Source organism: Calypte anna, chromosome Z, assembly GCF_003957555.1.
Source record: "Calypte anna isolate BGI_N300 chromosome Z, bCalAnn1_v1.p, whole genome shotgun sequence".
In the NCBI taxonomy this organism is placed as follows: Eukaryota; Metazoa; Chordata; class Aves; order Apodiformes; family Trochilidae; genus Calypte; species Calypte anna.
In genome coordinates this window covers 28,614,780-28,640,187 of record NC_044274.1, presented here as the reverse complement: position 1 = coordinate 28,640,187, position 25,408 = coordinate 28,614,780, and the positions used below count along the sequence as shown (strand labels likewise).

Here is a 25,408-nt window from a genome sequence, read left to right as displayed (position 1 = left end):
CAGGATCTTGCTATTTCAGATCATGAAAAGATAGCAAACAGCAATTAATATATCTGCAGTTCTGATTGACAAGGAAGGTTCCTGTATAAGCAAACAAGACCATCACTTAAGCCACAAATGAGTGTATTCAGGAAATCTAAATCTCATGTATTAAGATTCTGCATTATTTTGGACACTTCTATAACCAACAAGTTACACCAGAAAAATGTTAAATATGTTTTGAACAATCTTTTTTGAGGATATCCAGTGTTCAGGACCCTTATGTTAAAATAACTCCCTGCATGCAGGGTGCTCTTCACTTTAGTTTAAAAAAAAAAAGTTGACTAAAGTAGCAATTAGTCAAATACTTTCAAGATTATTTTAACTGAGAATTGAGAATTCAAGTCCCAATAAGATAACAGCAAAAATGCTCTATATCTCATGGGCTGTACATGCATAAACATTTCTCTCTTTTTAGGGAGAAGGCCTGTCATAGGTCCAGCTTTCAGTTCTTAAAAAAACTAGGTATGACTAATTGTCCTGAAACCTCCTCCCACTTAATAAGCAAATCTTGCTTTCTATTAAATTATTTTGAGCTTTTGTCACAACAAGAATGATGTAGTAATAGCAACAAGCATTTATTTTGTATTTTTTGAGGTGTTTAAAATCTGGCTTAATTTAAAGATATGCACTGTTTTCCATTGCAACAAAATGGGGAACCTATAGACAGGCTCTGTACTGTAAATGGTCCATATAGAGATGGTATCATATAATGCAAGGGATATTCATTAATTTATTATCATGTATGTAAAAACATGTTTTTAAAAAATGGCACTCTATTGTACATTATATCTGTTATACTGGATAAAACCATTTTATCTTCAGCAAAAATTCTCAAAATACATAAAAAAATTTCCATGTGTCATTGTTTGAATAGGTGGCACTAAAGAAGGAGGGCTTTCAGACTCTGAGAGGGGTGAAACACAGAGCTGCTGTGCGATGCTGTGGCCCTGGGACCTTCCTGAACAGGACAGGAAATGAAAAATGTGCTCTACCCTGCAGCTGGTGATAATGGTCCCATCTGGAGCCTCTGGCAGAACGCACCCGATGAGACTTGAGGTCAACCCTAGGGTTCTGGAGTCAGCAGGTTAAAGGTTCAGAGGCCAATTACACTCCAACTGAAAGAGAAATATTGGCTGCCTATGAAGAAATTAGAGCCCCTTCAGAAGTGATTGGTAGCAATGCTCCTCCTGGTACCCTGTCTGACAGTTCTGAAGTGGATGTTTAAGAAGAGGATTTTGTCTACGCACCATGCCGCTGCTACCACCTGAAGTGTCCTGGTTTGGGCCAGGGTAGAGAGAATTTTCTGTCTTGTGATTCTGCTTTCAGCTAAGTGTCTTGTTAGCTGTACTTGTTGAAATTAAAAACAAGTTTCTCAGTCAGTGTCTGCTTCTAGGACTGATAACACTCCATGTCTATAGTTATGTCTCGAGAGTGTCATGCAGAACCAATGCCATAGCTCAGTTCTGAGGAACATCTTATGCTCTGCAAGAGAAAAGGAGTAAGGAGGTTACACCTGAAACCTTCCTTTAGGGAGGAGCGGGCAAGAGAAATGACCAAAATTGACCAGAGTATTCCATCCCATATGCATCACACTCAGTATACATTTGAGGGTTCACGAAGGTTAAACCCCTTCTTCTTCCTTCCCGCCTTTGGCCTTTTGCCTTTGCCCTTCTTCACCTGTTCCTGTTTCCTTTAGCATCCTGGGAGGATTCTGTCCATCCCTCTGCATGTGGTCCTGATCCGTGCCACCTGAATCTGTGTGTTCCTGCCTCCATCTCCTGACTGCTGCTGACTCCAGGACTCAAACCTGGACTTTCCCAGGGCTGCCCTGCAGTCTTGATGGTGATGTGTTACTGGGGGAAAAAGGTGAGGAACATGGTATCGTTTCTCTGTATGTTTGTATATATTTAATATTTTTTTTTTCCTTTTTATCATTACTGTTTCATTAAAGCTGTGTAGTTTAGTTTCCAGCCAATAAGTGTCTCTCTCTTACTCTCTCTCCTTTCTTTATCAAGGAGTGGAAGGAGATTAATAAAGAACAACTGTCAGCTGGTTAATTGCCAGCCCAGCATTAAACCCTGAGATGGAGTAAGGGGATTGCCTTGATAACACAGTGGGGTTGAATAGGGAGCCCTGATTGTCCAGGCATCATGGAGGAGATTAGAAACAGACCAGAGGGTGAAGATTTTGGAATGGCACCAGATGAGATAGTGAAGTGTGCCAAGGAAGCTCCTCCATATTATGAACCTTAAGATGATGAGAAGAAGTTTGCTTTGTTCACTGATGAATCCTCCTGTCTTGTAGGAAGTCAGCAGAGGTGGAAAGCAGCAGTTTGGAGTCCTACACAACAAATTGCACAAGCAGCTAAGTTTGTGCCAGTTTGTAGAGGTAAAAGCCATCCAGCTGGCCCTGGACATTGCTGAACGGGAAAAGTGGCCAGTGCTTTGCCTCTACATTGACTCATGGATGGCAGCAAATGCCTTGTGGGGGTGGCTGAAGGGATGGAAACGGGACAACTGGCAGTGCAGGGGGAAGCCTGTTTGGGCTGCCACTCTGTGGCAAGATATCACTGCCCTGTTAGAGACACTGAGGGTAAGGGTAAGGGCCCCTAAGAGTGGGGTCAGTGAAGAACACCAGCAAAACCATCAGGTGGACCAGGCAGCTAAAGCGTTTCAAACAGTTTTAGACTGGGAGCACAAAGGTGAACTGTTCTTAGCTCACTGGGCCCATGACACTTCAGGTCACCAAGGCTGAGATCCAATGTACCAATGGGCCCCTCACCAAGGCGTGGATTTAACTTTAGACAATATTATACAGGTTATTCATGATTGTGATGTATGTGCAGCAGTCAAACAAGCTAAATGGTTAAAACCCTTGTGGTACAGGGGACATTGGTGTAAATACAAGTATGGAGGGGCCTGGCATATTGGTGACATCCCACTCCCTCAGTGTCACCAGGGTAAGCACTGTGTGCTCACAATGGTTGAAGCAAGCACTGGGTGGTTGGAAACTTACCCTGTGCCTCATGGCACTGCCTGTAGCTCTGTTCTCAGGTTTGAAAGGCAAGGGTTGTGGTGGCATGGTACCCCAGAGAGCATCGAGTCAGACAATGGCACTAATTTCAAAAACCATCTCATAGACAACTGGGCTAAAGAGTATAGAGTGGATATACCACATTCCCGATCGTGCACCAGCATCTGGAAAAACTGAAGGCTACAAAGGCTTGCTGAAAACCATCCTGAAAGCAATGGGTGGGACTTTCAAAAATCAGGATATGCACTTGGCAGAAGCTGCCTGGCTAGTTAACACCAGGGGATCTATCAGTTGAACTGGTCCTGCTGTGTCAGACCTTCTACATTCAGTGGATGGAGATAAAGTCCCTGTTGTGTGTGAAAGGAACCTATTGGGAAAAAATGTTTGGGTCTAACCTGCTTTGGGTAATGACAAACCTATCTATGGGATTGCTTCTGCTGTTGTCCAGGACACACTTGATGGGTTATGCAGGAGGACGGGGAAGTCCATTGTGTACCACAGGGGAACTTAACACTAGCCAAATGCATTTAGTTTCACTTTACATAGTTTACATAGATTTTATGTGAGTAGTAAGTTGTAATAAGTGTTTTGCCCCAGGATAATGCAGTGGCGTCCAAAAGTCTCAGGAAGAGCTTGCAGGATGTGAGGGCATGAACCCTGACAGACCCTGTGCCATCTGTCTTGCCTTGAGAAACTGCCATGGTGAGGATCTGCAGCCTGGACCCAACAAAAGTCTTGTTTGAAGACAGGGCACCGCTGGGTCAATGAGTATGGAGAGAAATGGAATGGAATAAGGGGTGGAATGTCACCGTTTGGACATGGGGAACTAAAGAAGAAGGGCTTTCAGACTCTGAGGGGGGTAGAATGCAAAGGGAGGGATCTGTTCCCTCCCACTTCCTGCCATAGTCTATAAAAAAGTCACCAGCTCTTCTCTCCTTTCTTCCCACTTATTGTTGGCTGTGTTGCTGTTTGTTACCACCAGCTTGCCAAGTGCTGTTCATCTGGTTGTGTATATATTTGAATTTTGTTACTTTACTATTTATTTCATTACCTTTCCCTTGTTTCCAAGGGAAACTGTTTTCAGTTTCCAACTTAAGGTCTCCAGCCTTTACTCCCCTTTTATCTCCTCTTTGTACTTGTGTGTGGGAAATAGAGAGGAATTCTGTCTGAGGTTTGTAGTCTGCCCAACCCGCTAAGCTGTGACACCATGAATTGCCCTTTGTTTACATTTTTGGACCTGTATGATTCCCACTACAGAGAACACAGAACTGCTAATTTGAATGGTAGCTGTATTAGTGGTTTTCTTGTCAGTGACCTTGTTATTCTGGTATTTGGTGCGTCATCATGTATTTTACTCACTTTTGTTCCTCTTTTGGCACATAGTTCTTGCTTTGTCAGTATCAAACATGACGCTTTGTCAGCATCAAACACCCTTCAGATGTGATGTGGCAGTTGGCACTAAAATTAGTAGAATTCTCACTGTAACACATGACCACTTGCAATAATCAAATATAATTTCTGTAGTCAAAGATGTTACTTTTAATTGAAGTGCTACATTTTTTTCAAGCTGAATTATTCTACTTTTTCTGAGCTTCAGAAAACAGAAACAATCTAAGCCCAGAATCTTTGAAACTCAGCTCACCAAAAGAAAGCTGTGCAATACTTCGTACACTATAAAATTTTCTTTAAAAATAAGTTTTTATTTTTAGAATGTCTGTGACTACAAAATACAAGTGACAAGTGAGAAAACCCTTCCATTTCTCATAGAATGCAATAAAGGAAAAAAAAAATTAAAAAATCTGTCCTAGCTTCTAGGATTTGATTTCCTGCATCAAAAATGGGGAATTGTAGATCCCTTATTTTCTGACTTAGAGGTTTCCAGGGTCATTATTTACAGAAAAGCAATTTAGACTGGATAAATCAGTAGTAATATGGGTTTAGTGTGACAAAAATTGGAATGTTCAGTATTTCATGAGCTCTTTTTGAAGTTCTATCATGTTTGTTAAGAAAATGTCTACATTTCATCACTGAGCTGGAGTATCTCAAGTGTTAGAATGGTTCTCTCCTTAAAGAGAAGTAAAAAATTTCTTTACCAAAGATATTTTAGGATGCTGAATGATGAAACTGTAGAAAAAAAACCTCTACTACCCAGGCATATTCAGTGATGTGGACTGAGTTTTTAAGCTTTTCTACTGAACAATATGCAATATTCCTTCTTGATTAATAATCCTGTAGTCTTACTACAGCATCTCTCACATTCCTCATCTGAAACATTAGTTACAGACAACCCAAATAACACAGTGAAGTTCATTCAGGTAGGGTTGGTTTCACTTCTACATTTCACAGACTACACTTTAAGACCTTATATACTAAAATGACAGACACAGTCTTGGGAATCTAAAATGCATCTAAGTAATCCCTATCATTTAGGAAAACAAGCAAAAATCATCTGAAAAATTCCTTCTGTTTAGAAAAATATTATTCTTATTTATTCCGAAAACCAAACGATACACTGAATTATAAATGAAATTATTAAAACTGTACTGCATAAAAAACCTACAGAAATCCCATATTTTATTCTATGATGAGTTATAAAAACTGGGACATAGAGAGTACTACTTGACAAAGTGTCAGTTTAAAAATAAACAAACAAAAAAAGATGTTTATACTTACTGCTTCTACAAGCCAACATTCATTTTCCTCAGATGTTTGCCAATATGGATTCTCTGTGATTAGTTTGCTTTTCTAAGCTCATAAAGAGTGGGGTGTCTATCTTAATAATGCTTAATAGGATAACAAGTTCAAGTGGGGTTTTTTTTTGGACTTCTGTATTGTCAGCTGCAGTCAGCAACGATACGCTGTATATACATATCCTTCTGATCACTGAAGGCATAAAGTACTACTAGTTCTTCAAGTCTTCACACTTCAAGCAGGTAAGAAAAATAATGACTCAACTTGGTAGGGCTTTATAAAATATAATTTTTTTCTGAAAAGTCTTCATTGATTTGTTTGCCTAATTGAAATGAAAGATAAAACAGGGAGCAGCATTGTTCACTTGCTCCACTTCTTTTTCTATTTCTGTCTCCTAAGCTCAGAATCTGATTAGTATATTTAATTCCATGAAGCAACATGCCTGGTCTATCTTTAATCAGTCCATTGACATCCACCCCTTTTTACTTCACATGTTACAGAATTCAAGATAATTATTTTCCAACTTGACAGTATTTCTACACAAAACACAACATATAATATTAATGCTATTGTATCAACACTGGGACATTTTTATTTTTAATGTGTTTACACATATCCAATATGAAAAATGAGATAAGAAATAAGGTCCAATCCAAATTTTGTAAAGGACTCGCGAGCAGTACTGTACTTGAAGAAGTTTTCATGAGATGCTATTAAATCACACGAGTTTACAGCTTGGTTAGTAGTATCAATTTTGTTTTCTGCTTAAACACCTCATCTTTTTTCTCACTTCATTTTCTGTTACGGTAAATGTTTCTGTTACTTGTAAATTATTATACTTTAAGAAGCAGATAAATGCAGATTATTTACAAATGATTATGTTGAATAGAAGTTAATTTTCATTAGTTTACAGTCAAATCTTCTTCTAGTTCTTCTACATTTACATGTAGTGGGTACTCTTTTTGCTCTGGTATCATTGTAGAAGCAAAGGAGAGTGCAAGGTTATTATTACACAGCATGAACAAACCCTCTCTAATTTTAGTGGCTTAAGGAATACCAGATTCTTAATGTATTGCATTAAATTAGTGACAAGAAATGGCTGGCTTTCAAAGCGGAAGTATTTTGGATAAAAAAATAAACCCAGTTTATTTTATAACCTTCTGCTTTGGAAGACTATTAGCATTGTTTGCAAGAACACAATAAATTAGGCATATTTACTAGATAAACAATTCTTTCTAATTTATTCCTAATATAGCATTCACTAGAAGAAATAATGTAACTCTAATAAATCAATTATTTGAACTAAAGATTAGCATTCATTCCAACCCAATGTTTTATCAGCTGGTGTGCAATAGCTTGACTTGGTGGTATAAGGAAAGAACACTGATTTCCCTTAAAGACAACTTCCATGACCTGCAATAAAACAGATATTTTTCTTTAAAAGGAAGTAGTATAAACTATACAGAATCTAACAATGTAACCATGCAGGATGTATCTTACTATGATGATCCACCTACCATTACTATAGTTAACAGCCAGTCACTACCAGATTCTCAAATACAGATGCAGAGAAAAAAATCCCATACAATTCTGTGTAGATTCTGACATTTTTGAGCTCAGATGTGCCCCAAAGGATACTTTCTTTTTAACACAACTGTGAAGACTGACTACTGTGAAGCCTCTTTCCATAAATTCTTTTTCATTTCCTACCCCTTACCTCCCCCCCTCCCCCCCGTTAAGTGCAGAGAAAATGTGTTACTGAAGCAGCTGCAAACAACATGGAAGTACGCTTTTATTTCAGTGTACATTTCTTAAGTACATTAATTTCCAACTCTAGACCTATCTGCATATGACTTCCTGTATTCAGAACTGATATTAATGTAAAATAATGCTCTCAGTGTTGTCAGGAAGCCACTGAGAGCATAGGTGACTAACTGCCTTCAAAGTGATTTACAGAGTTGACATGTAACTGCAAGGTACAAGTACAGTATTATTAAATGTTTAGCTCAGCCTCTGGAAAAACCTGTGAAAACTACAATGTTTAATCAGTCTTTCCTTTTCCATTCATGAACTTAAATCTCTCTTTCTGTTAAAATCTTTTTTCCACCTCTTTAATGCATAGTAAACTGCATTCAATACCAGAGTACTAGAATACTACTGCATGGAAAAAAGACATTGAAATTAATGAATTTACAGAGATTTTAACTAAACCTCACCCTCCCAGCAAATCTGGTAGTATGCTTGTTTGGAGAAATTCAGATAATGAAAGCTACTACTGCCAAAATGAGTATTACAGGCTTGCTAAGAAAATAAGTTAAAAACCATAGTAACCTGGATATCTCCCAAAAGGAAATGGTAAGACCTAACTGGCAAAAATATCTTAAAATGGACTTTTGAGTGACTCAGAAATTACTGTAAATATCTGCCTTTCTCTGTTTTTGAGTAATCTCAAATTAAAATACAAAGCAATTGTAGTGTCACAGAAGGGAGAGTATACATGGTCATTCAACTTGCTGAAAAAAACATGTATCTATTGTATGCCAGAATCGATACAGCCACGGAGTAATCAATGCAAGAAGAAAATTGAATTGAACTTTACCTGTTCTCGAGAAAACCAGCGGGCATCCTCTATTTCACTCCTGTCAACTTTAATTTCTGTAGACACTGCAACAGCTAAGCAGCCAATCATTAAGGATGAGGGCATTGGCCATGGCTGACAAGAGACATACTGAACATGGCCAACTTTGACTCCAGCCTCCTCTTTTACTTCTCTTCGAACAGCATCTTCTATTGTTTCACCTAATCAAAAACAACAATTTGTGCTAATTTTTAATTTTTCAGTGTGATTGTAACAGCATTTAATACAACTTAGAAATCAGTATTTAAGATTACAATTAAAGAAAATGGAAACTTAAGAAGACTTGCATGCATTCCTGCATTGCGTTATTCACTTTGTCTGACTAATTCTTCGTTGTCTCAACTCATACAGACATTTCTCCAAACTTAAACTGCAATGGTAAGAGTTACTTCCACATTCATGGAAAACTGCCAGATATATATGTGCAGTGTTGATGGTCACATGTATACATATGTCCACATGTACTGTGTTGTAAGTTCTGATCACAGGTTCATTGAAACAGACAACCTGTGCATCAAAGACAGAAGCTTATATACCTTATATTGGTATCAGTTTATGTACTTTAATTCAGTATCATAAAGTAATAAGGCTGGTAGAAGCAAGGAGTGAAAAATTAAATGTCTTGACTTTTTTCAGATGATAACTGAATAAACTTAATTATGCTGCCACTTTATTTAATTTGCAGACAGTTACTGAATGTAGTAACAGGTGGTAATTTCACTGGTGATGAAGATGTATTCCTAATATAAGAAACTAATTCCAATTATTATTGATGAACACAGCTAGCAAAGTATCTCTCTACTTCTCTTTCAAAATAAATAATTTCTGCTTATCTTTCCTATAATAAATGGGCCCTCGACCTGTAAATATGTTACACCTGTAACATGCTTTGCTTCATGTTACCTTTGTTACACTTTTTTTTTCTATCCCCAAATCCCTTGCTAAGTATCACAACAGAAAGGACCTTACATGCTTTTACACTTAATTATGTCAGTTAGGAATACAAGATGAGAAAACCATTTTAAAATTAAATTTAAGCTGATTTTTGCTTTTTTATTAATCAGCTGCTGAAAAGCACACAACAGGAATATTTATTATAACACCTACCTAACAAGAAGAAAAAAAACATTTATTTGACATAACACCAAGCATATTTCTATAGTATTTTCAATATAGAATACTGATATGCAAGAAAAATCATTTGTTAAGGGAAAATGAGATTACTCACCAGGTTCTACAAATCCAGCAAGACAGGTGAACCATCCTGGGGGAGAGGTCTTCTTCCTACCTAGGAGGCAGTGGTTACCATCTGGATGGATGACTTGCATTATCACGACAGGATCTGTAGATGATGTAAAAGGAATATCCTTGAAAATCTAACTGAAATGCAGTTATAATTTCAGCCTATTTGATACAATGTAAATACAAATATGATACCTTTAAGTGACTGAAATCTGAACTGTGTAGATGCCCAGAACAAGTTGTTATTTTATCTCACTTTGTATTGCTTCCCCTCCAAGATATGTGTGTTTAGCAATACACATGCCTAGAAGAAGCAGTTTACTAGCCAAGACTTAAAATGCAGGACATAAAATACCTAAAACCAACCTATTCAGAGTATCAGCGATACTAAACTGGTTATGCACCCAGCAGGTAACAATTTCTGCAGCAAATGCACTCTACTGTCACTCTGCACACACAGGTCTGAAAAATGTACTTCTGACTAAAATACCAAAGAAGATCATCTACTTCTGTACTCCAGTTACAATTTAAATAATCACTAAACTTTCCAATTTTGACTTTGTTAACTGTTAGGAATCAGTCTCTCATCTGCTGTTGCAGTTTTATCTACTTTCTCACTTCTCGTCACTTTATGTATCTTTTTCTTTTTTGCTAAATATTTTCTACTATTGGTATCATTCTTTCTGTTGTGCATTTCTGCACTATGCTCATCTATGTTTTTTCCCCTCTTATTGTTACCCACCTCTTAAGTACCTCAATGTTTTGTTTTTAATTTTGTCTATGTACCTCTGCCTTAGATACTTTTCTCTTGCAATTGTTTTTCATGTTTTTTTGGTCCAAAGCACCATTATTTTTTGTGTATGAACAACTTTTATTCAGCAACCACTATAAATACTAATTTCACACTGTTGTCCTGTATGTGACATATGGTACAGTGCAGAATATGCAGTGTTACTATCTGTAAACTTTTTTCATAGAAAGGCATCAATAGAAAATGCTGGTTCACCAATCTTTCCTATATAATCCCATTCCTTCTTTAAGTTTCTTGTGTGTAATGAAACAGCCACTAGTATTTTAGCAAGCTTCACTAAACACCACAAGATAGAATAATATGGTAGAATTGCTTTGATTACTACAAAGATACATCTACAGCATGTAAGAGAACATGAAATTCAGACATACAGAACACTTACAGTATCCATAACTGCAACTGTGGAAAAAAGAACAGGGCAGGGGAAGAAAAAGTGATCAAAGAATCACCAAGGTGTCCAGGAAAAAAGAGTAAGGTGGTGGTGTTTTTTTTTTTTTTTTTTTTTTTTTTTTTTTTTTTTTTTTTTTTTTTTTTTTGTTTTGTTTGTTTTGTTTTGTTTGTTTTGTTTTGTTTTGTTTTCCCCTACCTTGTTCCTTTGCAACACATAGACAAAAGAAGCTATAAAGACTACATAGACAAGCTTGTATTCTGAGAAAAATAGGCCTGGAAGTTTGAGGCTGACAATGAACAGAGAAAGCCAGTGAGAATGGCTAAAGTGTCTCAATAGGAAAAGTGGCAGTCAAAGTGGCAGAACAGGAAAAGAAGCACTCTACCAGAAATTTGATACAGGGCCAGGTTTGATGCAGTGCTATTTCAAGCTCAGAGCTCTTGCAGAAGGTGAGAAAACAAAATTCAGGGGGAAAAAAATAAACTGTGACACTTCATATTGTTAATATCTCATTTATGTTGTTGGAAGTTCAAATTAATAATACTCCACTGCAATAAAGATTGGTAGTGTCACATCAATTCTTTGTCACAGACTACTACTACAGGAGGAGAATCCTGAACTACTTCATCTTAAACAGAGCTGAGACATACACACTCTGAGTGCAGACAAGCATGTAAGACCTTGGACAGAAACAAATAGCCAAAGTAACAAAAAATAAATCAACATGTATGTAACAGTAAAAACAAGCCATTTTTAACAAGTTTATCCAACAATGTTCTCACCAACTCTCGGATATGATGTGTTGTGAACACCTTTGAGACTGCAACAATCTTCTTTTAAGCAAGTTTTCTTGTAACCCCCTTCTTCAGTCTTGGTTGCACTCCCACATGTTGGGCAAAATCGGTAGCGCTTGTGCCATGCTAGAACAGATCTAGCCTGGGCAACTACTCCTTTAAAAGAATTAATTAACAATACACTAAATTCAATACCAATTCATGTAAGCTTTTACTAAGATAGAAAAAGTAAGTAGTAAATTTTTACATAAAATTCAAACTAAGGCTTTGGCTTAGCCTGTATCCTACTACAAGAAAATGAGCAATGGATTATTCAGATCTTTTTCTTTGTAGCACAACACATGCCATAGAACACTGTAGTGTCTAGCCAGAGACCGATTTACATGTTCAGTAACAAATTCATCCTCATCATCATATACCCTGTTTCTCAGGACAGTTTCTTTATCAGGGCAAAGTGCCTGAGTTATCACACCTTTTACAGCTGACTGTTTTAGGGCTACCACTGATACTGACCTGCATTGCTCCATTTAAACTTCAGCTGCAAGTCCAATTTGCCCTTTATCTTTCAGTAAAATCAAAACTGTCACAACAGCAGCTGCTAATAAAACATCCATACTGACATTCATTCACTTTGAGATCCTTATTTTTCCAACCCTTGTTCATGAGTATCCAACACACAGTCTTATTACGTACTTAGCTTCAATTCTTGTAATGAAAACTCGAATGACAGATTTTTTTTTCTTCTAGAACATGCATTAATATTTAAATAGTACCATTTATAAAATTATGATGATCAGTACATGTTACAGTCTACTGAGTGCCACTGTATATGTTAAAATTTCAGAAGTGCACAAGTTCTTACATACAAAAATCTTCAAAAAAGCACTTTTAAAAGCAAGCTTTTAAAATGAAAATATTACCAAAGCCACTGAAAATACCTGATTTCTTTGCAGTGGTTTGTTCTTGAGTTATACCTCAGTAAATCCCAAAGCATAGCATTCTGACTGCACACTTGATAACTTGCATTTTATGCATCTTACCAGCTTCTTTTTCAGGCAGCTGCAGTAGTGCTGGTAGTGGTGGCTGAAGAAAGTAACAGTCCTCATGATTCTGTTTAAACTTCTCAGCAGAAGCAGAATCTACACTAAGAGCAAACCATGCAACTAACCCATCCTCTTCATCTTCTTGCAGAACTCTTCCATTGTGAACAGCCAGCAGGTTCATGTGGAGCTCAAGTTCAACTCCAAGAAAAATCAAAATGCTTTCTTCAGTTTGGTTCATGTACTGCTCTACATCCTTGTGGTACAGCCTGCAAAGCTTTACTTCTGGCTGCTGTGAGCTCTCTACTCCCCCACGCAAAGTAACCAAAGGACTTAGATTCGAGAAGAGGATATATACTGTAGTTGGATGGCTTTGCTTTTTGCTTAACCACTCGGAATTGGTTCTTTTATCACTCCTTCTGTCCAGAAGTGTCGAGCCAAAATAATTTACAGACCCTTTCACTTCATTTGACAGAAAATTAGGCGTTGGTCCACCTTTCACACTGGACAACAAATTAGCTATATGCATGTGCCCCCAAAATTTTGCAATGTCCAGAGCTGTCTGCCTTGATTTATTAACAATGGACCTGTCACACCTAGAGAAACAGAAAGAACAGTAGTTTTCAGGGTAAATATGTTTAGGAAGAGTCCTGATGCTGTATTATTCTTACTTAGAGACTATACATCTAATACTGTTATGGTGCAAGAACTTTCAGACATTCTGTCTAAACTAGGGGACTTGAAGCTAATACTCAGTGTAATGGTAATGAAAAGTAATGATCCATCATTATCTCTTGCTAGGGTGAGAATCCTTAAATCCACTCCAGTTGTTGATCCACTCCAGCTGTCACAAATCAAGGTTCGTACAGTACTACAACAGCAATGAATTAAATAAAAATCAACACTATGCATTGTGAAAAAAAATAAAAAGGAAAAAAAAAAAGAAAAAATGTTCAAGATCACTTACAGATAGAGCTCTTCTGAATAATCAGTACTGTCTAGTACTTCCTAGAAGCTAATGAAAGCACAATCAAAACATTTACAAGAAAACATAGTGAGAGAAGTAGCACTATTACAGCTGTGGTGCTGGTGTCTGTATGGTCTCTGTATGGATCTCTTTGTTACCAGAATGTCTGCAAAATGACCCAGATAAGGAAACATTGCTTCATGATATATATTTAAATATTAACAAGAAAAGAAAAAAATATATGAAATAGATGTGTTAATTATGATGTAAACAATAAGGCATTTTTTTTGTGTGTGTGTCTGTCTATTTTGTCTCAAGATAAAGAAAACAGAAGTCTCACTGTAAACTACAAATTATATAGTAGATGTGGGGCCAGACAGTTTTTAAAACCAGAAGGTGTCAGTATATTCATTTTGATAATACACAGTTAATTTTACTGCAGCAAGACTGACTTGAGATTTTTACATTAACCTCAAGAGTTTTTGAGTTTGCATGTATTTTAGAAAAGCATTCAGAACCTAATCTACAAGTCTTTGGTTGGCAAAAAACACTGTTGTCTGTTTTAAGCTTAAAGATTAAGCCTCTTTTTAGGCAAAATCTTACTTAATTCCTCTTAGCAATGAATTTTGTTCTGATTTTGTCTTCCACCTTCTATATGCTCAGGCATATGCAGACTGTGATCTGGTTGCTATTCCGATCTCTTGAGATCACCAAGAAATATTTTTCTAGTCTACAAACATTTTCTGTAGCTTTTATTAAATATAGATGAACACTCTAAAAGTGTTCACACACTTTCCAGCTCAAGGCTTTAGAATGCTATATAGTATTACCTTCATAGACATTCATGTTTATGTACCCAGCAACTGTATTTATCCAAATGATTATGTTTAAGCAGGACTAAAACAAGACCACTGAGGTCACAGCATCACTTTAGGAACAAAATTCAATTGCCTAGGAGAATGACTGTGAAAACAACATTTACAAGTGACTATTGACTTTAAAAACTGCTATCCTGTTTACCAAACCGGTAATTACTGAATATATCAAAAGACTTCTCAGTACAAAATATATTTCAATCTACAAAATCTGTGATTTGAGTATCTGAGATACTCCTCTACAGGCTGGAAAACAGTGAAGGACAGAGCACCTGGGTAGTACTCAAATAAAAAAAAACATAGGACAAAACCTCTGGAGGCTGTGGAATGTTGTGCTTGATATTACTGTTCACCACATAACGACCTAAACGTTCTGTAAATAAGGGTGCAGAAAGGAATAGAATGGGCTTGATTAATGTAGATCACAATTGACCCACTACACCTAACTCTCAGTCTTCAATTTGGATTATTTAGATTCTGGTTTCAGAAAAAATCTTCTTTGGGTTTCAAGAACTCTGTAGCATTCTTTGTTTTTCTGAGTGTCTTGAAACACTAGGAGTTCAATACTTGACTTTGAGGTGGACAGCAAGTACAACAGAAAGTTTTTGGTAAGCACTGAACGTGGACATTGTGTCACACTGACTGAAGAAGATAACGTGACAGCTCCAGAAAGAAGTGAACGGTTGAAAAACTAAGAGACAAATGAAATTCATCAATCATTAACCTCTGTAAAGGTGTGTCGGTCATGTCTTACTTAACAGTCATTATGTCAGCAAACATTCTGTCCTGTAGCCTAGAAGCAGGTGATTACAAAAAGTTAAAAGATACAATGTAAGTGGAACAATCAAATATACCAAATTTACACTCAGTGCAGTTATAGATATGGGATACAAGCTTTGTTCTGTTCTGTAGGAGACTGGAAAGGGTGACACTATCTCTTTGAAGATCAAAGAAATAACTTTAGACACTCGTAACTTTTAAAGAAGTTCTAAGCAAACACAGAAAGCATGATGCAATAGCAGAATCCAGTTACAAACAGACACATTGTCATCCTGAGTTTTAACCCTGACAATTCTTCCACTATTTGTCAGATAAATATACTTTCCTGAGATCAATTTGAAATGGACAGAAAGGGACTCAGGTCACAGTTCTTAAGTAGGATCTACTGAACAGCTCACCCTTCTTCAAGAAGAATCTTCACAACCTCAAGGTGTCCGTTTCTGGCACCATACATCAGGGCTGTCCAGCCGTTATCTGAAGCTGCATTGATAAGTGATGGAGAATGACTGAGCAATGCTTTCAGTTTGGATGCATTTCCAAGAGCAGCAAAATTATGCAGCTGAGAAATCATGTCCTGATGTAGGCTCTTTTCAAAGTCCGCCATTGTGTCAACTGAGTTAAAAAAAGACAACAGAAATGCCTGAAAACATATCTATCTTCTGTAAAGGGATTTAAGTAAAACAATTAATGCTAGACAGGTAATATGATCATCAAAAAGTATGGACGCAACAAATTACAATTAGTATGACATTGTTACCGCCAACTGAATCTTAGTCCCACACATGTCCGAATACAGTGAAATATAATCCTAATAGTCAAGAACATTTCTAAAGAGGCTTAAGGAAAGATTTTATATAAATGAAGCTTACTTGAATGTCAAAAACACGCTCTGTTTTCCCAAACTAACACACACAAGACAGAACACCGCAAAACTCCACTCCAAAAAATCAGTCTCGGATGATCTGGAAACAACGAAAAATAATCTCAAGAGAACAACTCCCACTAACCCCCCGTCCCAGGCCGAGGGGCTCCTCCAGGCGGTCACGGATCACTTCAGTAACTTCTGCTGCGTCCCGGTGGCCGCCCACCGCACCGCTCCGCCCCGGGGCAGGGCCGCTGGGACGGCTGCTGTTACCCAAACCACACGTGTCGCTGCCCGCACCAACAGCGCTTCCCTAACACGCAGCCGCACGCCATTTTCCACAGCAGTCCCAACAAAGCGACGACTTTGTCAAAACCCCGTCCGAGTGACGGACTCGGCCCCATCCCCGCACCGCCCCCAAGCGCCCTGCGCCGGAGCAGCTGCCGAAAGGGGATCGCTGTCCCCCGCCTCTCGGCTCTCATCACGGCGGACGCGGGACGCAGCTCCGTCGCCCCCGAGGCGGCGGGGAAGCGGGGGCGGGGGTAGTGCTGACGGCGGGCACCTCAGGGCAAGGATCGCACCGCGCGTTAGCCCCCTTGTCAGTGGCGCTGCTGCCGGCACCTCCAGGGGGCTCCGTTACCGTGAGTAACGGGGAGGCACCTACCCGGCTCCTCTCGATTTACTCCCGCGGCTTCCCCACGACTGTGCGGCGCAGGGGAGCCAGGGGTGTCTGCGGGGTGTGCCGTGAGGCGCGGCCGCCCGGAAGGCTCACCCCGCGGCTTGGCTGCGTGCGGTACTGCAGCTTTTGGTCCTCGTTGACCTTCCCCATCTCGGCCTTCCGGGGAAGGAGTCCGCGGGTGCGGACTGGGCCGCTGTAAGGGAGGAGGGTCTGGTAGGAGCCGCCGGCAGATAGCCGGGTGGCTGCTGCCAACGGGGCGTATTTTCTCGAGAGACTAAAAAGCGGAGAACCATTTTGTCTTTCAGGCAGGAAACTGTATAGGTACAAAAAGCAAACCTTTCTGGGTTTGCTTCACTGTGTAGGGGAAGGCAAAACCAGGTATCAGGAGAATATGCAGGTATTTAGAAGAAAAGTGGATCAAGTGAGATGCAGTAGCAGGCAAGAATAGTTTGTGGAGAAGTTGGAATAATTACGCAAGCGACAAGATAGTTTAAAAAAAAGCGCGTGTGATGTTAATCCTAAGAAAGGCTTGTGGAAATCAAGGCTATGCAACTCCTAGAGAAATTATTTTGGGTCTGTTCTGAAGCATTTGTCTCTGGTGAGTACTTACGCTGTGTGTTTGATTTACAGAATTTTTTACCAAGAGACAAGCCTTAGGCCAACACGAGGTAGTCTGCACTCTTGATGTCGGCCTAAGGTTTCAGAGAGTTCTTTTTAAATCCTGTTTCTTGGAAATAAAAATGCTGGAGTTTCAATTCTGCTCGCCTTTGGAATTTTTCAGTTAGGAAGATCCACGTCTTAAAATTTCTTCAGTGCCATTTATCTTCAAAGCCAAAGAACTCCAATTCTAAGCCTTGGTTTAAGAAAACATAATATATTCCCAAATGTGTGTATTAGCACAGTGCCATATATTTTTGGTGTTAAGCCAAGAAGGAAGAGAGAAATTGTGACAAGGTCCTGTCAGTTCTGGTAATGGGCACATCTAATTGTTATGCAGTCATGGCTAGAAAAAACTTAACCTAGATGCCATTTTAAAAAGTCATAATAGGAAGTTAATAAATAAATAAATAATTTAATAAATTTGAAAGTTCTTGTAAGGTTTTCTTTTCAGCATGTGCCATTCAAAATTTAATTTTTTTTTTTTTAGATAGGTAGTATTACAAGTTGCCTCTCATGCATCATAGTGGCTTGTTGAACATAATAGACAGTACAAATCTTATGCGTGTATTGTGTGGGCTTTATAACTCCTTGGTAATCAGACTTTAGAGTCCATGCTTGGTATTTTAAAGTTCCATACTCTTACAGAAGCTTCTTAAGCAGAAAGTCAGCCATAGGGGGTAAAACTCCTATCATGGTCAGCCATATGGGTTAAAACTCCCCTTAGAAACAATTCAGATGCAAACTAGTGAATGTGCATGAAGAACTGGTCAGGAGTGTTTTTCCAGATAGGGACAAATAAAAAAGGTAAGGGATATGTTTATAATTTTACTCACTTAGCTGGAAACTAGCCATATCCTCTGTGATGTGGATCCTGTACCTGGAAGCAATTGTTTCTACTTGGTGAAGGGATGGCGTGAAACCAATTGCTGATGCCATAGCTAATGTCTGAAGTAATTATATTCTACATGTGGTGATTAATGGCTGAACAAAGAAACCCCAGATTTATCATTGTAATAGATGAGATGACAGCACAGTTCTGCTTATATTTTTAGTAATGTCTTCAGTCTGCCATTTATGAATGGATTTGGATTATGAACTGTAATGGATTCCTTGATTCCTTACATGAGGTAATGCAGTTTTTGTGCTGTTTACTCGACTAATTAGTGGATAACAGCTTGAAACCTGTTCTCCATGTGTGTACAACTCAAGAAAAATAAAGCATTCTAAATCCTGGGCAGCATACTGTGAAGGAAAGTAAGCTAAAGGATGGATATTTTGGCATTCAGAAGTGATGCCTGTATGAGGCAATGAATATGCCATCTCTTTCACATAGGTATTCAAGCAAGTTACGTATAATCTATAGACAGAAAAAATCTGGTACTGTAGATTTCTGTAGGATCAGTATACTGCTACATGGTGAAATAGATGCTATAGACTAGAAGGTCAGGTATGGTTTGGGGAGGCTTTTATTGTCTTTGGAGGTTCTTCTGGCACTACCCTTATCTGTAGTGAGATAGGACCAGGTGCCCTGAGTTACTGATAAGTGGGTGTGGGTTCACCTGTGTCTGGCCTCCCTCCTGAGCATGTGCAGGAGCAGGGGGCCAATAAGAGAGCAGCTGACACCCACGGAGAGAGCTCTCACTCTTCAGTGAGCATGGAGAAGCCCACAGCTCAAGGAGCCCCAGGAGCAGGCAAGAAGGGGTAGATCCCGAGGCCACAGGAACAGCCCTAGGACATCGTCCAGGAATGGGCTAAACCCCGAGGCCTCAGGATCAGCCCTAGGAGCAAGAAGGGCTCCTCCCGCTTCACTTATCAACTATGACATACACAATGTGACATAGTTTCACACTCCAGTATTTAATTACTGTATTAAGCTATTTTCTTACAATAAATCTTTTTTTTTAAAGATTCAAAATGTCAGTGGAAATTTCCAGTTTCAGGTTGAACTTCAGGTTTTCTGCCTTAGAACTTTTCTCTGTGTTTATGGATGTCAGGTTACCTCTTTCAGTATGACACTGAATTATGCATCAGTTAGATACTTGGAAGCTTCTTTCATTTAAACTCCTCAACAAAATGTAGGGTTTGTATTGTATCCATAAGGCATATGAAATCCTGTTTGTGTTATTAGGGTATTATTGCTATTAGAATAGTCCTGCTTCTCCTTCTTCCTTCTCCCCTAATTTGCCTTCAGGAAGTTTTGACAATAGGAGTAATATATATGTTGGATCCTACAGAAGCTTCTGTCTCTGCCTCTTTCCTAATTAAGATTAAGAAATTCTTGTTCTTAGTATTTCAGGAGCTCTTTACCTTTTACAGAAGTGCAGTGCAAGGTGTCAATTTTTTTTTTTAAATATATATACGTTTTTGTTCCGTTTTGGAAGAAAAATCTCTTTGATATAGAACAAGTTCACAATCTTTAGAATATGTTATTTATGTAATGAGTTCAAATTAATTGTTACAGTAGAAGTTGTATAGCTTGGGGGGGGAGGTTGTGTTTTTTTTTCCATACACGCTTTTTCATATATTTAAAAAACCCCAACCAGTTAGTAGTATTTGGGAAGTCAAACTACAGTGGTGGTACTGCTACAGCAAAATTTTGCAAAACTGATTGTTTTCTAGATGGGACATGCAAGTTAAGGTAAATGCAGTTCTTCTATCTGTATAACATTTAGTTGCATTTTTATTAAGCAGGAATAAGCAACTCAGGAATCTCTTTTAATATTTTATATAGATTTTCCATTATGCTTTAAAATATTGAATAAAATTATTTCTCATAAACTTGAGCAGTGTGGATCTCAGAAGGTTTAATGTACCCATTCATCAAGTTTTTATTTTATTTTAAAAAGAGAGCTTTATCTGGAGATACGTGTGCATATATATGTATTCAATTTGGATCCACTTCTTCTGCAGTGTCTTCTTTTCTAAGCACATTGAAATTATGTGAAAATATGAACATTGTTGGGGGATTTTGATGCCTTTGAGCTATACGTCCTGCCATTGGATGGCTTCAGAGCCAAACTTTGTCCTGCCTTGTTCTCTTTCCGCTGATTTTCATTACTGCGCAAAGGGATATGGATAGGCTGGACCATTGGGCCAAGGTCATTAATATGAGGTTTAACATCCTTGATCATGTTAACATCCTTACCATCAAGTTAACCAAGAGGTTAACAATCCAAGTTCTGTGGTCACAACAACCCCATGCAACGTTACAGTCTTTGTTAAGAGTGGCTGAGTAGCTGCCCGACAGAAAATGAGCTGATGTTGGAGGCAGTGATCTTAGAGGTCCTTTCCAACTCTGGCAGTTCTGTGATACTTCCTAGTGGATAGTATTTCTTTAAAAGCACATTACTTTGTTCTTTTAAAGTTGATTTTGTTGTAATTTTGACATGTATTCATGTAAAAGTTCTCATAAGAAACCTTTTTTTATACTAGGCTGGCAATAAGTATGAACTGCTGATATGGTCTGACTCTAGCTGGTGACTCTCCAAAGTGTAGGCTTTGCAGGACACTAACTTTTTCAGCATTATGATTTAAATTTCAGAATTTCTGTTTGTTCCTTTCCCCAGCATGTGCCTCTTCCAAATTTATGTACCACACAAATAACAATATTTTAAATAATAGGGATTGTGCAAGACTGTGTGGTTATTGCATGTACTAATGTATTACTCAAGAGCAGTGTAATTTTCAAATTGCAATGAGTACTGAAGAAGACTAGGAAAGTATGATCAGAAATCTATAACTAAAATGTCACTGACCATAATAAAAAAGTGAATATGAATGTAAAATTATCATACCATATTAACTCATGAGTTTGAAAATGTTTTATTTATGCTAACAGTTTTAGTTATTGTGCTGGATAAAATATTCAAATTACTGTGAATATGTAGAGCTTTATAATCACTAAGCTGGAGTTTCTAAGAGCAGTTTATTGATTCTTTAGAATTAAAGTATGCAATAGTAATGTCCCTGAAAAGGATGGTTTTTTCCTCTCTGAGAACAAGTGGTGCTTTGCTGACTTTTGTCATAAATTCATAAATACTTGCTATTATAGGCTTTGGCCTAACTGAGACTGTTAGCTGTTTATTAGTGGGGAGTATTGCTTTTAAAATATATTTGTAAGGCTTCTGGAGTTTGAGTAAAATTGTCAGTGTGAGAATGGAAAATGGATGCTGTGCTTCTAATTTACTTTGATCCTGAATGAGGCTCTGGTGGCTATGTATTGATAGTGACTAAAGAGAGTCTTTTCAAAAGGCTTGCTGATTACTGCAAGCAGCAAACAGGGAGTAATACCTGAATGGTCTGATGTCCTATCCATTTTATGCTGTAGCCTGAAGGAAAAATTTTGTGTGCTGTAAAGAATGTAGCATTAGGAGTACTGACTGCAGGGTCAGGCAGAAAAAACTTGGAGAGCAGGCAGAATAAGGTTGTAGTGCACACGATATTGTTCCTATTAGACTAAAAGATGGCAGAATGTTAGTACAAACGTGAGAGAAGCATTCTGAGGTGTTGGTCCACACTTGTTACATAACCACACCTGCAAAAGCTTAGCAATGTACATTTATTGTGAAAACAGGTTCCTAATGTTACTCGGAGCCAAAAAGTAGGAAGTTTAGGTTCTACCAAAGCAAATACCTGTTCAGGAACTCCAGATGCTTCAAGGTTTTTTTTTTGTTTGCTTTAAATTCTTAAAAGGAGAAACTTGAAGAGAATACTTTCAATTTTTTATGTCTAAGAGTCATAGAATCATAGAATTTCCAGGTTGGAATCATCTGGTTCTAGCCCCCAGGGGACTGGGCAGGGACACCTCTCACCAGATCAGGTTGCTCAGAGCCCTGTCCAGCCTGGCCTTAAAAACTTACAGGGATGGGGCTTCCACCATCTCTCTGGGCAGCCTGTTCCAGTGTCTCACCACCCTCATGGTGAAGAACTTGTTCCTAATATCTAATCTAAATCTACCCTCTTTTAGTTTGAAATCATTCCCCTTAATCCTATCACTACCTGACATCCTAAAAAAGTTCTTCACCAGGCCCCCTTCAGATGCTGGAAGGCTGCAATAAGGTCTCCTCAGAGCCTTCTCCTCTCCAGACTGAATAACCCCAACTTTCTCAGTCTGTCTCCATGGGAGAGGTGCTCCAGCCCTCTGATCATCCTTGTGGCCCTTCTTTGGACATGCTCCAGCGCATCCATGTCTTTCTTGTATTAGGGGCTCCACAACTGGACTTAGTACTCCAGGTGGGGCCTCATGAGTGCAGAGCAGAGGGGGAGAATCACGTCCCTCGACCTGCCGGTTGTACTTCTTTTGATGCAGCCAAGGATTTAGTTAGCTTTCTGGGCTGCAAGTGTACACTGATGGCTCATGTTGAACTTCTCATCCACCAGCACCCCCAAGTCCTTTTCCTCAGGGCTGTTCTCAATCCAGTCACTGCTCAGCCTGTATCGGTGCTTAGGATTGCCTCGACCCAGATGCAGGACCTTGCATTTGGTCTTGTTGAACTTCATGGGGTTGGAATGGGCCCACCTCTTTAGCCTGTCAGGGTCCCTCTGGATGGCATCCCTTCCCTCCAGCATGTCAGCCTCACCACACAGTTTGGTGTCATCGGCAAAGTTGCTGAGTGTGCACTCGGTGCTACTGTACATGTCACTGACAAAAGTGTTAAACAGGACCAATCCCAACACTGATCCTTGAGGGACTCCACTTGTCACTGGCCTCCACTTGGACATGGACCCATTGACAGCCACTCTTTGGGTGCATCCATCAAGCCAGTTCTTCCTCTACCAAGTGATCCATCCATCAAACCCATATTTTACCATCTTGGAGACCTGGATGTTGTGCGGGAGTGTGTCAAAGGATTTGCTCAGGTCCAGGTAAATTATGTCAGTTGCTCTTCCCAATATAATACGTCAGTTGCTCTTCTTCTGTCATCAGTAGATATTGATGTTGTGGCCTTTTCACAGAAGCCCACAGCATTTGTCAGGCACTATTTCCCCTTGGTGAAGCTGTTTTGGTATACCCACTGTTTTTGATAATACTCACTCTTCTTCACTATTCTTTGCTCCAGCAGTGCTTCCAGGAGGATCTGCTCCATGATCTTACCTGGCACAGAGGTGAGACTGACCAGCCTATAGTTCCCTGGATCTTCCTTCTTTCCCTTTTTGAAAATGAGAGTTATGTTTCCCTTTTCCAGTCAGTGAGGACTCACTGGACTGCCATGACTTTTGGAATATAATAGACAGCATTTTAGCAACCACATCTGCCAGTTCCCTCTGTGACTGTGGGTATATTCTGTTGGGTCCCATGGACTTGTACAACTTCAGGTTCTTCAGATGGTCATGAACCTGATCTTCACTTAGCATGTTCTTCCTTCCAGCCCTTCCAGCCCTTCCATGATCTTACCTGGCACAGAGGTGAGACTGACCAGCCTATAGTTCCCTGGATCTTCCTTCTTTCCCTTTTTGAAAATGAGAGTTATGTTTCCCTTTTCCAGTCAGTGAGGACTCACTGGACTGCCATGACTTTTGGAATATAATAGACAGCATTTTAGCAACCACATCTGCCAGTTCCCTCTGTGACTGTGGGTATATTCTGTTGGGTCCCATGGACTTGTACAACTTCAGGTTCTTCAGATGGTCATGAACCTGATCTTCACTTAGCATGTTCTTCCTTCCAGCCCTTGCCATTATCTTCTGTGACTTTCAGGGTGTGGCTGGAGCCCTTTCCAGTGAAGACTGAGGTAAAGAAGTTGTTGAGAACCTCAGCCTTCTCCATATCATTTGTCACTAGTTGTCCTGTTTTCTTTCTGAGGGAACCCACACCGTCCGTAGTATTCCTTTTGCTGTTAATATACTTACACTAATTTTTGCTGTTCTCCTTCATCTCCCTGGCTAGATTTGATTCTAACTGAGCTTTGGCATTTCTAACCAGGTCTCTTGCTGCTCGGACAGCTTCCTTCTATATGCCCCCCATTCTAGATGTCCTTTCTTCCATTCCTTGTAGAGTTTTTTTTGTCCTGGATATCCTTGTTCATCTAGGCAGGGCTCCTAGCATTATTTCCTTCCTTTCTCTTTGTTGATATACTTTTCTCCTGGACATGGAGAAGTGGGTGTGGTTTATGCATGTGCAATGGTTTCAGCACAGTAGGTAACAACCAGGCTCACTCACTCACTCACTCACTCACCCACCCTTGCCCCCTACTGTAGCATAGGGAGGAGACAATCCAGCTAAAATCTTGTGAATAGACTTGTGACACTCCCTCCTTGGACCTTCTTAAGATGCGTAATCTTTGCCTTAGACAGCACCCTCATAGAGGACTGTAGACCTAAGGCTTGGACAATAGGCCCGAGCCAGAGTTGATCTATAGATGAATCCTGTCCTTGTATGGTACTGCTAAGGCTTGGGCCCGTTGCCAGTTGACTTAATGGGAAATAGCAAAAATAATTGAAATTACATACTTGTATTAAAATTTAAAATATCATTTATCAAAAATAATTGACTTGTTTTTTCCTCAAGAGTATGTTAAAGAAACCCTACCAACCATACCCTGGACTCTGGCTCAGTCCTGGTCATGATTGGTCAGGAGATGAACCAGATGTTTCTGCATAAGGTGATATGCAAAGTCATCCTGATTTAGTTTTTTTTTTAATGTATAAGGCTGGACCCTCTTGCAGTGACTTTGGATGCCTCACCTACATGTGGACACACTGCGTAGGATTTTCCCACCGGCCAGGAAGGGTTCTCCAAATCCTCACTGCAACCAGGGCTCCCCAGCAACTGCAGAACTGGATGATGGCAATATATGCAAGTGGTGATGTATCTCTCTTAATCAGTATCATTTATTTAATGTAGTAATGATTTGATGCGTTACCCGCTATATTTTCTATCTGTCTACTTTATGTACTTTGTTCTGTA

General features: G+C 39.1%; 1 protein-coding gene across 7 annotated transcripts; it reads right to left on the bottom strand.

The window, feature by feature from the left end:
* Positions 1-5,637: 5,637 nt before the first annotated feature.
* NUDT12 (nudix hydrolase 12) lies at positions 5,638-16,992 on the bottom strand. Of its 7 annotated transcripts, none has more exons than XM_030467891.1 (7): positions 16,305-16,436; positions 15,700-15,781; positions 12,680-13,275; positions 11,628-11,795; positions 9,633-9,746; positions 8,366-8,565; positions 5,638-7,179 (listed from the first exon to the last, which is right to left on the bottom strand). In XM_030467891.1, the coding sequence occupies exons 2-7, from the start codon at positions 15,753-15,755 to the stop codon at positions 7,069-7,071; spliced, it is 1,245 nt and encodes a 414-aa protein (XP_030323751.1). In that variant the 5' UTR covers positions 15,756-15,781; positions 16,305-16,436; the 3' UTR covers positions 5,638-7,068. The 7 variants fall into 7 exon arrangements, with proteins under 7 accessions (XP_030323751.1, XP_030323752.1, XP_030323753.1 ...); XM_030467892.1 differs by having other exon boundaries at positions 16,309-16,436; XM_030467890.1 differs by lacking the exon at positions 16,305-16,436 and adding an exon at positions 16,171-16,258 and having other exon boundaries at positions 5,639-7,179; positions 15,700-15,913.
* Positions 16,993-25,408: the final 8,416 nt, after the last annotated feature.